Genomic DNA, 15,575 nt, shown 5'->3' on the forward strand with positions numbered 1-15,575 from the left:
CTCATTACAATGTCAGTTTGGACATTCTGTGTGCCAAACTCGTACCTCCCAGCACTTATTTATATGGTAGGCACCCAAACTCAGTGCTGTTGATGTGGTATTAATGCAACTATTTCCAGCATAAGTTAGGTGATTATACAACATAAATTGAAACTAATATTTTAAGCTCAAATATAGTTTAAAAGCATGTCATTAACATATTTTAACTAATCTTATGTTTCTGAAACTAGAAAATGTCAAATATTGAACAAAAATTTACTGCAAAGCTGTAAATACTACTTATTTTTTCAGATTATCTCCAAATACAACAAAGTAAAATATAACCAAAAAATGTTTATCAGCTTTACTGCAATGCATGCAATATTGCAATATTTTGATTAATCTAAAGGCCAAGTTAAATAAAAACCTTGCAAACTCAGTCTTTACAATGAACAGATAATTACTTTTAGCCACCATGTGATTGAACTAAAGGGCTATCTACATTAGTAAATACACATAAGAAAAAAGAAAACATCGGTGGTAGTACTTATTCAGTACAGGTCAACGATTACCCTTTCTCTGTAACTCAGGAATTTCAAGTTCACTTTAATCTAGTGTAATTGAGCTAACCAGCTCTTACATTAAATGTAATGATTAAGTTAAATTTCTTACAGACATTCTGTACCTGAAACAAACATTCAGTATGCCTCTGGCAAAGAAGGATACTAATTATAGGATTGACTCATAAGATGAAAGGTTGCACAAGTTACTACTAGAAACAAAAGTATGGTAAGCTAGTTTGAAAAAAAATACTGAAAGTCTCATAATCTGCAGTTAAAACGAGAATTTCATTCTGTAACTACACTCAACAGTTTCAAGAAACAAAACTAAATATGCCTGCAAAATGCTTATTCATATTTCATACAATCAAATTAGCCTTAAATACTGCAATTACAAATATTACCTTTCTATACACTAAAGAATTTCTTAATCTAGAAAAGAAATGAGCTCTCTGCAACGAATTTTTACTATGCAAAAAAAATAGAAAACTAAGTATTTTTGGTTACCCCAGCTTTATTTTGTTATACAAAACATGGCCTTGAAAAAGATATTTAAGAATTCATGGCACTGCCAGGCAATGAATCCTTAACTTCACTTTTCACACAACACTCCCCTGATTTAAAAGGAATCATGAAAGAAACACATCATCAATGCCACAAACATCTGTGGGGAAGGATATGCAAGTTGAAAAGTAGTTTTGTATTTCAAACTGAAGTTTCCACTAAGATTAGCAGATAAGGTTGCCAGCTAGGAGTTAGAACAAAGATGCTAGGAGTTAGAATAAAGATATGAGATTTGTGATTCTACCCTATACATTAACACGTACCGATTTGATTTAACCTCCTGAATGCCAGAGAGGCATCAAATGAAAACTCCTATTAATAGCTACATGATCTTGTGCCACGAATTCATGAAATAAATGTAATTCAATTCAATGAATGTTAAAATCACTAAGCTGAAAATTCAAACTTCACCTCAAGATGTACTTTTTTTCATTGTATTTTAGTTAGCACTTTGAGGAATGTATTTTCAAAGAGACTTATTGGAATTCTGTGTTCTCTACAGCATACATTAATGTATGCTGTAGTAGATAAAAAACGGATTACACAATCAGTGTGATTCTCACAATGAAACTAGAAAGTCAATGCATTTCACTGCAATTCAGTTGGGTCAAAGACAACCTCAAATTTAGAACATCTATTTAAAACCTTATGGGAATAATTTCATACATATTTCATATATTAAGTTTTCAGAAATTATAAGCAGAAAAATGATAGAAAATAACATTTCTATTACTAATTTATTCTATGATTTCAGTTTGTACAATGGAAGCCATATATGTTACACCAACTTACTCTGAAAATCATGTATTAATTATATTCCTAACAGCTCTCTAAGTAGGAACTGTTAATAATAATCTTCTAGATTTTATACCACAATTATTTTTTTAAGGATTTCAGCTTCAGTGTTCAAATTTTTCTGTTGCTCTCTGCAACTATAATAAACGAGTTCCTTCAAGAACTTCTGAAATAACCACTTCTTTCATATCCTTTTCCTTCCTGTAGGTTTTCTAATGTTGAAGAATGTGTCTTATGCTATAACCTTCTCCTCAGTAGGGGCACTAACATGGCTCTCTCTTCGCTACTAGTTCACGTTTTCATAAAATCAGGAAATTCCTCTTCTGAGTTCTTTGTTCCTTTGACAGCATGGACAGCAATGGGTCATGATCTTCAAAACTGCTTAAAAGGGGTAACAGATGACAGTATTGCATATATCAAAGTATCACTTGATCGCTTAGCAGATCAAGGTGAAAAAGAAGGAATTCTAATCTTACTATGCATCTTCAAAAGTTCTATCTTTAAAGTACTGTGAGGTTTGTGATACTCTCTGAATCTACAACTCTCTAAAATTATTTTTAGAAGTCAGAAATGACAACTGTCACTCTTATGGGCTACTGGCAATGTCTTCAGTGTATTTCAAATATTAAATAATTAAAAACAATGAAAGGCAAATTCTCTTTTCTCAGAGTCCTGGACTTCAGTGCACACGGACACTTCTATACTCAATCCTAGCAGAAAGGTAGTTCAACTCCACCCATATTACAGCTCAGAACTGTACTTAATTAACTGGCTGAAAAAAGCTATTTTGGTACAGTAATATATCAACATTTGGGAAGAAGGTGGCTCACTGACTGAAATGCATGGCAAATTTAGTGAAAAGGCTCTGAAACTTTTTACAGTTTTTATTTTTAAGCTTCACACCAATAATTACAGTAATCATAAAGTACAAAGACTGAGTACAACTGTGAATGAACAACCCTGGTAAAATACTCTATAGGAAGGAAAAAAAATTCTCCAAAACAATGCTCATCTGCCATGAAAGAAAATTCTTTTGCAAATATCTCTGTGTGCAACCAGACAGACTTCACATACAAAAATCTCTCCACTGTGAAACTTTCTAAGCTACAGAAATTTTCACAATCCATTTGAATAGACTTAATTATGGAATGCATGTGAATCATTCTAACAAACCTTGTTTTGTTAAAAGAAAAATCATATGCTATAATTACCGTGATAAAATGAATGGTTTCTCAATTTCCTTGAAAAATGATAATTTCTATTCAACAAGAGAACAGTCTCTTAGTGGTACATTTTTATTAGCATACTCAATCAGCAAGAATAGATATTTTCCCCTTCTTTTTGAATTGATATGAGTATTAGATTGGATTTTATTATTTAACCATCACTTGTGGTTGCACTAAGAACGGGAGAAATATCAATAATGTCATTACCTTAAGAAGTTATCTTAGAACAATTGTGCTCTATTAAGACTATTAATGTGACATAGCTTGAAATTAGGATGGTAAGAGACAGAGTCCTGCAGTGCTAAGCACTGCATCATCTAGATTGTGTGCCTAATGCTGAGAACCTACTAGTGAGGTAGGAATCAGAGAGGACAAGAAGAAAATACCCAATTAGTCAACATGAACAGAAAAGAACTCTGGACTTTTTCTGTATTCAAAAAGTTATTAAGAAAAGGATTCCCAGACAGTAACCCAGCTTGATTTGCTAAATTTGGCATCAAAAGACACAGTAAATCAGATCCTGCAGAAATGGGTGATGGACTGATTAATTCATAAATCCTGATGGCTTAAGTGCCAGCTAAGCATGCAGCTACTCAATGCTATAAACGTTTCAGAATGACCACTGAAGAACACAGAATTGTATATGGGCTGCATTAAATTCTGATTACACTATCTCTTGGATAGACTATGATACAGAATGGGGTTTGTCTCCTCCAAATGGGAACTTACTGAGAGCGTCCTGTCTAACCCATGCACCTAGATTTCCTTTCTGTGGCAGCTAGGGGAAAGCAGGTAAACAACAAGCCTTCTACCTAATGCGAAGCTGCAATGTGTCCAGGCCACCTTGACCCAGAAACACTGAAATACTCATGGAAACCATAGTCCAAAACTGGCTGTATGTCCCCAAAGATTTTAAGTGCTTGCAAAATTAGGTGCCTATTGAGAAGGACATTTGAGGTTATAACTCCTGAAGGCAAGTTCCTAGGTCTTCTTGGATATTTAAGCCTTAAGTACTTCTAAAAACCTGAGTAAGCTAATGCTGCCTATACCAAGGATATAGTGATTGCTTTCAAAAGCATTTAGTATTACCTTAGCTCTTTTAGCCTGGTGCTTTGAACTGGGTGTTAAATCACTTGAAGAAATAAAATTTCAATGTGCAAAAGAATATATGTAGGTTAGAGGTGAGGTAGCAAGCACAAAATAAAGTGACTCTGCTTCTTACCATTGTAAGAGTTTTGATGAGAATCAGAAAATTTCAAGCACTCATTACAATTGCTGAAATCGTTCAAGCCACTTCCATTTTACTTTAGACTCAAATGACAACAAAAATCTTTCATAACAGAGTAGAAATGATATATTGAGTACTTCCATTCTGCAAAGTTACTAGTAAGTGAATCAATTAATTAGGACAGCTCTGACAACTACAGTTTTGCAGAGCTGAGTTGTATTAGAAATGACTGGAATTTTTTCTGATTAAATACATTTTCCATTGTAAAAAGTGAACTGAGTAGAACAAATTTTTCAAAGGTAAAAACAAAAAGGCAACTTGTGATGCTTTCTTGAATGTTTTAAAAATAAAATGTAATTTTTATATTATTAAACTAAATTACGTTCTATGGAAAATTTATTTTTCCAGTATGTTTTGGTGCACTTTCCTCTCTTTTTTTCAGTAAGTCAAGGCAGTGGTAGATAGAAATAAGTGGAATTATTATTTTTGCCCAGTTCCATCTGTTAACTATAATGCATATTTAGTAACTATACTATAGTATAGTATACTTATCTATAAGTAACTAAAGTTCTTTTATAGTTACAGGCACAGAAATGAGAGGTACAAATAACACTGTTTAGTAAAAATACGTTGGGAATGTGTATCAAAAAAAAAAAGCTATTCTCTCATGCCTTTGCCTAGGCAAAGAGAAAGTTCTGTAAAGAGATAAACTATGCAATGAATCTAAATTTCCTCTTCATAAAGTAATCTTTCAAAACTATTGTAACACATCACAGTGATCATGCCTGTATTACTACATGAAGGAAAAATCTGCTGCCTCTTTGTTTGCAACTTCTTATTTTAGGAGGGGAACCCAAGATATAAAGCAAATTCAGAATAGGAAGAAAAGGAGCTGCTTGCTTTAAGTCATGCACAAACCTTTCCCCAGTGGGTCAGAGGCATCAGCTATTATCAAGATCAAGAAAATGAAAACATTTAGATTTTCTAGGTTAAGTCTCTGATCAATGATGAGTGAAAGAAATAAAAATGTAATAAAACTTTATAAGACATGAATAGTAATTCTCATGTCTCTGAAACACCTAGTCAAATTTGTTTCAGACTTCCTGAAGCTGCTCTACCATCAGGTCACATATGGAAAGTATCAGATGGACTTATTTCATATTTACAAAAGTGTTTCAGTAATGAGATGATGGAAAGCTAATGTCTCTGTAATAAAAAAGTACCGATATTTATAGGCTAGTGATGCTATTAGCTCTATTTAGCTTTAGCTATCAGTCTTTAGGACTTTTCTGAAAGGTTTATACAATATTCCAGCTGCTTTCTACCACAGTTTCCAAAATAACAAAAAAGACTTTGAGGAGATGCCATGATGTAATCCCCAATCAGGAAAAATACTGAAATAAGGACATATATATTGGAATAGAACCAAAAAATTAAGATTGCTTTCACTTGTCATGTACTTTCAGTTGCTAGTTGCCTAGTAAGTACATGATAGTGCCTAAAGGCTACTTTACATTAGTAATATAAAGTTTACTAATAAAAGCAACTAAACAAAAAATACAGAATACCTTGATGGCTGGCAAAACATTATCTGGAGTCTGACAGCATTTAAAGTACAAATTTCTGTAAACAGAAAAAAGAAAATGATACTAGAAAATGGCAATTCCTTTATGCAAACAGAGGAACTACAGTGGAATTGAACAGAATCCCAGAACTACCTTCAAGTTAAAATGCTATAGATAGGTCTACTAAAATAAGGCAAAAAAACACCAACAAAGCTGAAAGGGTGAGAATTTCCCTCTTTTACCACTGGAAAAAGTATTTTCCAGAACACATATGTAGCCAGTAGGCTCCCCCATCCTCCAACATGATTACTTTTATCATGTATTTGGTCACCCTACAGTATTTCCTTACAGACTGTAGTTTCTAGCTTTTTATCTTCTGTGCTGCTGCCCGAGTTGATTTTGCTGTGAAGATATATTCACTGTAAAATGCAAACATCCAGTATACTCATATGAAAGTTTACAAAAAAATCACAGATCCTAATTTTGTAAATATAAATTAATAGCTAAATCTTATTTTTCCTTTACTAGCTGTCTTTACCATCAGGAAGAAGGAAATACCACTAGGTTTCATTCCTTAAATAGTACCTTTCATTAGTGAAGCAAAGTATCTTGTAGATACTTTGAGATTCAGCTCCAGATTAGGACACCTATATTTAATTCTCTGAAATACAATTCTGTGAATATACAGAAGGAAACTTAAAAAAAAAAAAAAAAAAAAGAAAAGAAAAGAAAAGAAAAGAAAAGAAAAGAAAAGAAAAGAAAAGAAAAGAAAAGAAAAGAAAAGAAAAGAAAAGAAAAGAAAAGAAAAGAAAGATTGTAAAGGGAACTTACAGATCAACCTCAAGTGGAAGCGGTCAAAATGCTGTAGAGGTTCATTAAAGAAACAAAACTTAAAGAATATATGAATACCTCACATCAAAATGTAATATCTTCACTATAATCTATGTACTTTGTCTGCAACAAGCAGCAATCATTACTTTTATTCCTTATCCTCAGGAAAAAACTGTTTGCTTTCTAGTTTGAAGTTTGTATTAGTTTGAGATATTCTTTATATCTAAAGCACTATCACTGAAATCAGTATTTCAAAAAATGGCTCGTGGCAAAATTAGTAGCACTTTCAGACCTTAGTGCAGGTTTACTTCAAACGCACATGATGTTACACTCTTAAACTGTGGATATTTCCACTGCTGTGACTTATTCAACAAAACATTTCTGCTTCATTGAAGCAAAGAATGTGTTTATTCCCTGAAACATGTAGAGGCTGGTTTCCCAAGCTCCATTCAGAATGGTATCTCCTCCCCCACACCACCCCTGGCTTCCCATACTCCCTGTTTGATGCTATGGAGAGTAGCAGAACTCCTGGAGAAAAAAAAATGACTTAGGTTGGACATACCCTGCTTCCTTAATATAACGATGCATAAAATTGCAGAAAAAAATGACCAGGCTGCTACTTCTTTGGTGGTAGTTTTGCTGAAAATGCTCAAGCGTGATTTCCTTTCCTCCCAATCTCTGAACTTATTCCAATTTAACTGTTTATATGGCCAAATTCAAGACTGAATTTGTCTATAGAGGAAGAGCAGTTATGCTAAACTGGCCTAGAAAGGAATATTAATGTGGAAGCATGACCTACATAGGAACTATACTCAAAACACAGCTTGAAAAATTTTGAAGTCAGGGGTTTCTTCTGCTCACTAGAAAGCCTATTCAGATGCTAAACAGTTCTAGTGATGCAAATTCAGATCTGCCTTTTAAACTGAATAGCACAACAGGAACTCCTCACAGGAATAGTTGATTTGACTAAGCTAATAAATCCATCTTATTGCTTAATTTTAATCCATTATCATCTTTCGATCAAAGAAAGGAGTATGGTTTCTCATATTATTTATTTGCTAAGACTAGTTGAAAACCCAATGCTTGCTCAAAAGAAGTGAAGATAATTTAAGAAAATTCTCCTGCTCCTTATGCCAGCTTTCCCACACCAGTCCTTCAATTGGGCCAGCACAAATATGTTGGGGCTAACAAATGGATTAGATTTAAAAATAACCTTAAAAAGGTAGTTATTTTATTTTTTGATATCATGGATGGATTCACAATTTACCAAACAGTTTCATGAACAGGTTCAGCATAACTTTTGGGGCAGCATAGCACTGGCCTAAGTTGACAGGAGAGTGAACTCTGCAAGCCAAAAATGCTGCTGAGGAAAAGAAAAGGATCATCAAACCACATCTAAGTCATTATTTCTCTGCTGAAGAGAAATTTGGGACAGTCTATGCTACCTTCTACCTCAGAAATGCCATCTTTCATTGTGTTTCCAGTTCAAAGGAGTGACAACTCCTTTCCCATCATTCAGTTGAAACTGAATGTCTTCAGTTCACCTGCAAACGATGTCTTCAGTTTAGAAAGTGAACATAAACGGAATTTTAAAAACATACTTCAATTCCTAATCTAATATTTAGATGCTGCATAAATATGTAAGATCGGTATTTATGGTTTATTTACTTGGACTCAGCATATTAAAATATAACCATATCATTGTGTACTTAATTTTCTAATATCCAAAACACACATAAGTCATTGTCTCCCCTTTAAAGTTTACACAAGGGTGATAACATTTCTGCTGGCCTCTCTACTTGCACATTATAGAATCCTTTCAACTTTGCCTTTAGCAATTCACAAACTCGTTTTTTTCATGAGTAAATATTTAAACCAGATCTGTTTTAAAATGCCTACAAAAAGAAAGAAGATAAAAGCAAGTATTTAGATTTATAGCTAACTGGGTAATAATCAACTGCTACTAGTGCTGAGAAGACTTTATCCATGTCTCAGCTTTAACATGAACCCTTAGTCCAGGTAGGGGGCTGTGAACTTTTGTGCCACTAAGGTAGTGTTCTTAGGCAAATAAAAGCTTGCCATACACTTCACAAGACATTTCATTCTTTGAAACAGGACATTTAAACTTTTCATCTGTAATACAGGAGTTTGCTACACTAATATTTGTCTTTATTTCACACTGGAAAGAAAAAAGAATTAGATCATTCTGATCATTCAAAGCTTGCCCCACATTCTCAATGGTCTGTCTCCATTTAACTTCTATTATCGCTATGTTAAATATCTTATATATTAAATATATTAATTATTAAATAAACAGCAAACATTTTAATCATTAGGTGGAAAAAGCTTGTGTTCTATACATTAATTCTTCCATATAGAAACATTTTTTTCTATTATTCTTAAAATTTAAAAATTTCTCCATATTTGATGATAAGCAAAACTCTCATAAACAGGTATCAGTTTATTTACCTGTTATTCTAGGAGTAACCTCCTACACTGCTCTGAGGATGGCAGATATTTTCCCAAATTGAGACAGCTTTTGTTAGAGACACTGAAGAACCAATATACAGATCCCTAATGAAATCCTTCTGAAAACCAGTGCCACTCACTAATTGTATCTCATGGTAGGATTTAAGTTATTTAAGATTTTAATGGTTGAATCGTGTGCAAATAAAGAATATTTTAATGATTTCAATCTTATTTTTATTATTGCTTCTGTAAGAGCTACAAGTACTCACCTGCCAATTCTTATAATTTGCCACCAGAAATATGAAAAAAAGTAACTGCTGGCATTTATCCTGTTATTTAGTCATAGGTTTTGTCAAAGCCATGAGATTAGGGAAAAAAGAGTTTTTAATTAAAATACGGATTTACCATTGCAGCTCATGCCAAAGAAAATACTCTTTTCTATGGTGACTGTATTGCTCACTTAGAGTTAGTATGCGCTTCCTAACCTTTTTAATTTAGCATTCAAGTTCAGGCTCAATTACAAAAGCAAAAGCACTACTAACTAAATAGTGCAAAAAGATCTGGTCATCTTTTTTTTTTCAAATTTTGCGATTACTTGTAAGCTTCCCCCAGAATTAATCTATTATATTTCCAATTTTGATCTTTTACTTAAGGGCTTCGAATGTTGTGGATGCTGAGCGACTCTCAGCAAACAATGGAAATATGTGTACAAGTCACTAACTGTAGTTGGAGATGAAAGAAAAGGGAAGTTATTCCTCTTATCCACGTAGATTACTCCAAAGGGTAGAATTCATGTTTGAATAACATGCTTTCATACAAGAACAGAGCAACCAGGAAGAAAGTAAAAGTTGCATAAAATTAATTTATGCGTTAGAGATCTAGGTCAGAATAACACTGTTGCATTTCTCATTTCATTATTCAATATTTCCTTTCTGTAGACAAAAATATAGTAAAAGCAAATGAGAGGGGTAAATATTTAACTTGATCATTTAAGGGAGTTAAAATAAATGTACAGATAAAATTGCTTGTTGAGGATCAGACAGTCTTGAACTACTTCACTGAATTTGAAGCGACTTGCTCCAATGAATCAAGATCAGCATTTCATTCTTGGCATCAAAACTCACAGTGTTAGTTATGAAGAATACACTTTCTTTAAACATCTTAACGTAACAAATTCTCTGCATTACAGAACTAGTTGAAAATTTTCAAATTTACTTTCTAGATCTACATCATACTTGGGCAGGATTTACTACTCCAAAACCAACTTATATTTGGTTTATTCTTTTTGTTATAGATGTCTGACTTAATAGTTTTCAATCTTTAAAAAAATTAAATTATTCTGATTCAGAGAGATATAATGAAAATCTCTCAAACCATAGAAGAAATACAAACGAAGCCACATTTGTTACATCTTTTAAATATACTGTGCAAGAATCTGTTTTTGTCAGTTTATTTTTCCACCTGAATAAAAGCCCCTAAAACTAGAACAGAAGCTGAATAAGGAAGTCTGGCTCATTTGAAAAATGACCATGCAATATAGGAAATGTTGGAGAATTAAATTTAATCTAATGTAAAACTATTTAAAATATGATTGTATTTAATGCAAAATTGCATATAAATTATTATATTTTAATTAAGCAAAATTAAAAAAGAATGTTTACAATAAACTGTGTTTTTATTAGTTAAGTAACATGAAGCATTTTAGAAACTTAATGGTTCATTTTTTCTATAAATGATTTTCTATCTGTTTGGAAGAGGAAAAAATACTCCCCAAAACATAACTTTACAGTTACAGAAATAAACAAAAAAAAACATATACAGGTTTTCCACAAGGTTATGCAGAATCAGTTTTATTTTTCATACTATAAACTAGATAGCAATGCAACAAGAACAATTTACTCATTTTATGTGATGAAAAATGTGATTGGACACAGACAATCAAAAGTCTTGGAAAAAGACTAAAGACTGTTGGGGAACAAAAAAAGATGCTCCCTCCTTTTACATAGATTCTTACCTTCTCATTGGCCAAAAAGGAAGGGATGAACTGATCGTCAATTTCCTTTTTATATATATGACACTGATGGCACTGTAAATATGTTTATCAATATTGTTCTCTCTCCCTGTAACCTTATCACAGAAGTTATTTTTAAAGGCACTGACAAATAACACTTCTGGGGTATCAGAAAGGAATTTATACTAAACTGGGCCAGACTGACAAGAGCCTAATAAAACTAACTTTCTGTTAGCATTAAAGGAAAACAGAAATTAAAATTAATGAGAGGATCGGAAGAGGACTTAAGACTCCTTTATCACGTGGTATGACAGAGGGTAGTTTATTTTGAAGGGTCTGGTCATATGAGGGAACTTTGTAATGATAGTGCTCAAATGCATTGAGAACATTTTTCACTAACAAAGGCTCATTCACTTGCCTGAATGTCATTTTTGCCAAGCACTCAAGTTAAAACAGAAAATATTTTAAAGCAAAAAAGTTAATCCCATTTTAACAGGAGATAAAGAGCACTTACAGTGAGGTTCATAGGGAGGAGGAGGATCACCACAAGGAACACACTCCATGTCTTGAAAGCCTCCAAGCTTAGTTTTCCTATAAAATCTAGAAGATATAGGAATAATACGTAATGACAAAGCAGTTATTTTTCTTAAAAAAATTGTTCAGAGACTTAAACAGTATGTTAAAATACTCTACAAATGCAAACTGTTTTCAGTTTTGTATATGAAAATGTGTCTTGATGAGATTACTAACAGAAAATGCAAGATTTAGATTCCAAAACCCTGGCTCTCTATTCCAGTAGAAGTACAATAGATAAATAAATACAGTAAAAGATCTAAGGTAAACTTAAGAGAAATTCTAAATCTATTAGTCAAAACACATATCCATTAGATTTTTATATTCACGTAAGAAATAAACACATCTGGAGATTTCAACACAGGCAGAAACCAGTATCTTATTTTCTGTATAGAATACAACATAGGAAAGAGCATGATGAATTTATATTATGCAAGCTTATTTATAGGTCTTAAAAACAAAAATTCGTTTAATCTACTAAACTCTCCTAAAAGAAACACGATAATACAAAGTAATTATCACCCCTAACAGTATGTAATGGACCAGATGTCAACAATTTCTGGTTAAAATGCTCAAAATAGCCTCCAGCTCACAGGAGTGAAATCACTCATAGAATCGTTAATTTAATTAATCATACAGAAGAACATTCAAAAAGCAATGTTTTAACATGCTATGTGACAAAATCTTCAGAAAACAAGAGTATTCTGTTCCGTTCTGTGGAATAGCAAAACAGTAAAAATGGATTAACGGAACAATGTTTTAATAATCCAACAACCCCTCTCCAGCTCTTCCTTTTCCAAGGAAAAAAGGGACCCACCAATGTTACACACTATGCACTGCCTGCAGATATGAATTAACAAAATCACCATATAAGGCTCGATTCATATTATCCAACACCTTGCTACATTTTCATAAGGTCACTTAAATGTATAATGTATAAATTCACTTCAAAGTACGAAAAAAATTAAGATCACAAGCAGAGGTATCAGTCAGATGGTCTAGATAAATAATAGCAATGGTGAGCCATAAGGAATACTAACTATACAAGAAAATAAAACCCTAAAACGAACTGATTAGCCACCTACTCACTCCTAAATAAATTAAAAACATCCAAATTATGGCTGTCATATCCAAGGAGAGATTTTATTTCAAAGACCCCCTCAAGAACTTTATAACACAGTTTCTGTCTGAACAGCTTTCTGACTACCAGTAGCAAACCGCAGAAGCTTACATTTCTAAACCAGGGAACAAAAGTAGCACCAGAGGAAAAACTAGAACTTTCTTGATGCACTTCAGAATGTTATATTTCAAATTAACTTGTGAGAGTGTATCTTCTAAAGAACTTAACTAAAATACCTCACTAATCAAGTAGGTCATCTTTCTTTCAAATAATCATTAACACTAAGCTTGATTCAACAGCTGTGGTACTGGCACCTCTCAAAAAGATACTAACTCCTGCAGCACTGTTCCTCAAATGTCCAGACTGGATGACCTGTGGGACTATGCGATCTCTCCCTTTCCACCCATATTTTCAGCTTCTCTACCAGTAAAAAAACAGGTTGTGGCAACATTTTTTATATTAACATGTACCCATGACACACATCTGGAAGCATTCCCAGGTCCCACAGTTGAGACTTACCCTCAATTCATTTTTTACTCTTGTTTCTTTTTCCCTTTCTCTGTCCTCTTCCAAAATATGGCTTACATTATTTAAGCCACAAGAAGAAAATTTTCCCCTTGCTGACAGCCAAATAAGCCTTACAACACATGCTTATTAATAAGCAATAATAACATAAAATCAACCAACTATGTGGCTGCAAGCTGTATCAAATGAGGCTGTGAGTAATACTTAACCCCGAGGCTGCATCTTATTGAACTATGACTTAAACTAATTTTAGTTACCAAAGCTTTACTAAACATTTTTAAAGGAAAAGACTTCACTTCTGGCTTGAGAAGAGTATCTGTAGGAACTTAAAAGTGTTCAGGTAATTGATAGTTGTTATTAAAAGAAAAGTGGCAAGGAGATGTTTGTATGAACTTTTAAGGATCTCTGAAACATATAGATTGAAAACACAAAGGCTGCCACAACGCAAAACAGTTCTTGTAATCTATTTCTGCCAACTAAACTGTCAACTCATAGTTCCAAAAACCATCAGAAATGCCTTTTAAGGAGTCTCTGGCAGATATTTACATTGTGCCTGAGTTCCACCATTATAAAGAACAGTCTCTCAGAGGTCTTAAAACTTCATACTATAGATGGAGAAGATATTGTAATAACAGAGAACTGGGATGACAAGACAATGAATTAAATACAGGACTCTCTTTACCACGTAGTAGTTTCAGTGTGTCTTGATATTGTTATAATTTGTTCCAAAACATTTCCTTCAGATCCATTAATGATTTTCAACCAGGATCATGCTCTACCAATTTACCAACTTAGCAAAGGAAATTCAGGAGCATAAACCACAGCCACTATTCCTGACCTAAAAACATGTATATGAAAATTATCCAAGATATCCATTGATCTAAAGGAGGGGGAGAAAAGCAAGCGTGAAGACTGTGACTAGTCTTCAAGAAGGTAACTATATGTTTCCAAACACAATATTTTTACCACACTCAGTGATTTGCACTAAATAAATCTGTAAATTAGAAATTATAGGATCTTTACACTGGAAAGATGAGCCAGATTTTAACTTTATGCATTGAATACCTTCCTCAAGTTGTAGATAGTAAAGTTGAGCATGTGCGTAAGTCTGTAGAGGATCAGGGCTTCAATGATAATATTCTGAGTTGCTATTTAATTATCTGTAGTTAAAAGTTCATCAAACCTCGCTCTAGACACTGCCTCAAGCTGTACTACAGTGAGGAAGAAAACAGGCATAAACAAGGTTTGTAAGTAATTATGGATGTAGTACAAGTCACCGAACTCACTAAGATTCTAGCTAGCTTCAGGGTGATCAAACCATAAAAGTGTAACTCAGCTACTCACTAGCATAGCCTGTGATTCTCTCATTTTTTTTCATCCTGTACTGAATTATACCTAATGCAGAAGATATTTTAGTACTCTGTGAAGCACTATACATACATATGACATTCAAGAGGTACTCAGTTGGGTTTTACTCCTACTTTTGGCAAGATTTTCAGAGAGGTCTTTTGCCAAGTGAAGCTGCAGTTCTACAGGAGTCAGTGGACATAGTGGCTCTTTACTGTAGTCATTTTCCTGCCTAGCCATGAGATCCTGTGTTCCTGTTCCCTTCCAGGTGCTGGCAGCCCAACATCTGCTTAAGCCTGTCATATGCTGATCCATTTCAGCTCAGTGAAATTGGCGGAAAACTCTCTCTTCCTCACACCCTCAGGGAAAAAATATAGACTATCTGTTTTAGAAGATTATAAGAGTGAGCAGCAGGAGTATGAACTTTTTCTGAGGATAAAAAATATCTAGGTTAATTTTTTTCTCATTTATATTAACCACTTTTTTATATTAAAATGTACTGTGAAGGACATCAATTTGATTATAGATATTATTTGACCAAATTTAGCTTCAATTTTGTGTATCCCATTCAATCAAAGAATGTAGAACATACATAAGTTAGTTCTGTATTATCCAAACTTACAGTATTACAAGCCTGATGATTACACTCACTTAAAATTTTTCAGATAAGAAAATATAAATATATTTCACCATGATAATAACAATGTTAAGTATTAGGCTAGGAAAGCAAGCTTAGCCAATAGTTCAAGAATACTCTGACATTAGTACTGGCATGAGAATAC

The 15,575-nt window shown here is 33.3% G+C and overlaps 1 protein-coding gene across 2 annotated transcripts in view; it reads right to left on the reverse strand.

Annotated features, from left to right (window-relative positions):
- Window positions 1-15,575, reverse strand: part of TNFRSF19 (TNF receptor superfamily member 19) — a 65,371-nt gene that overhangs the window by 21,567 nt on the left and 28,229 nt on the right. For both annotated transcript variants that reach the window (XM_062577278.1, XM_062577271.1), the window contains one exon: window positions 11,743-11,828. In XM_062577278.1, the coding sequence (XP_062433262.1) occupies window positions 11,743-11,828 (86 nt within the window). The remainder of the gene's footprint in view (window positions 1-11,742; window positions 11,829-15,575) is intronic.

This window comes from Rhea pennata, chromosome 1 (genome assembly GCF_028389875.1).
Source record: "Rhea pennata isolate bPtePen1 chromosome 1, bPtePen1.pri, whole genome shotgun sequence".
Taxonomy (NCBI): Eukaryota; Metazoa; Chordata; class Aves; order Rheiformes; family Rheidae; genus Rhea; species Rhea pennata.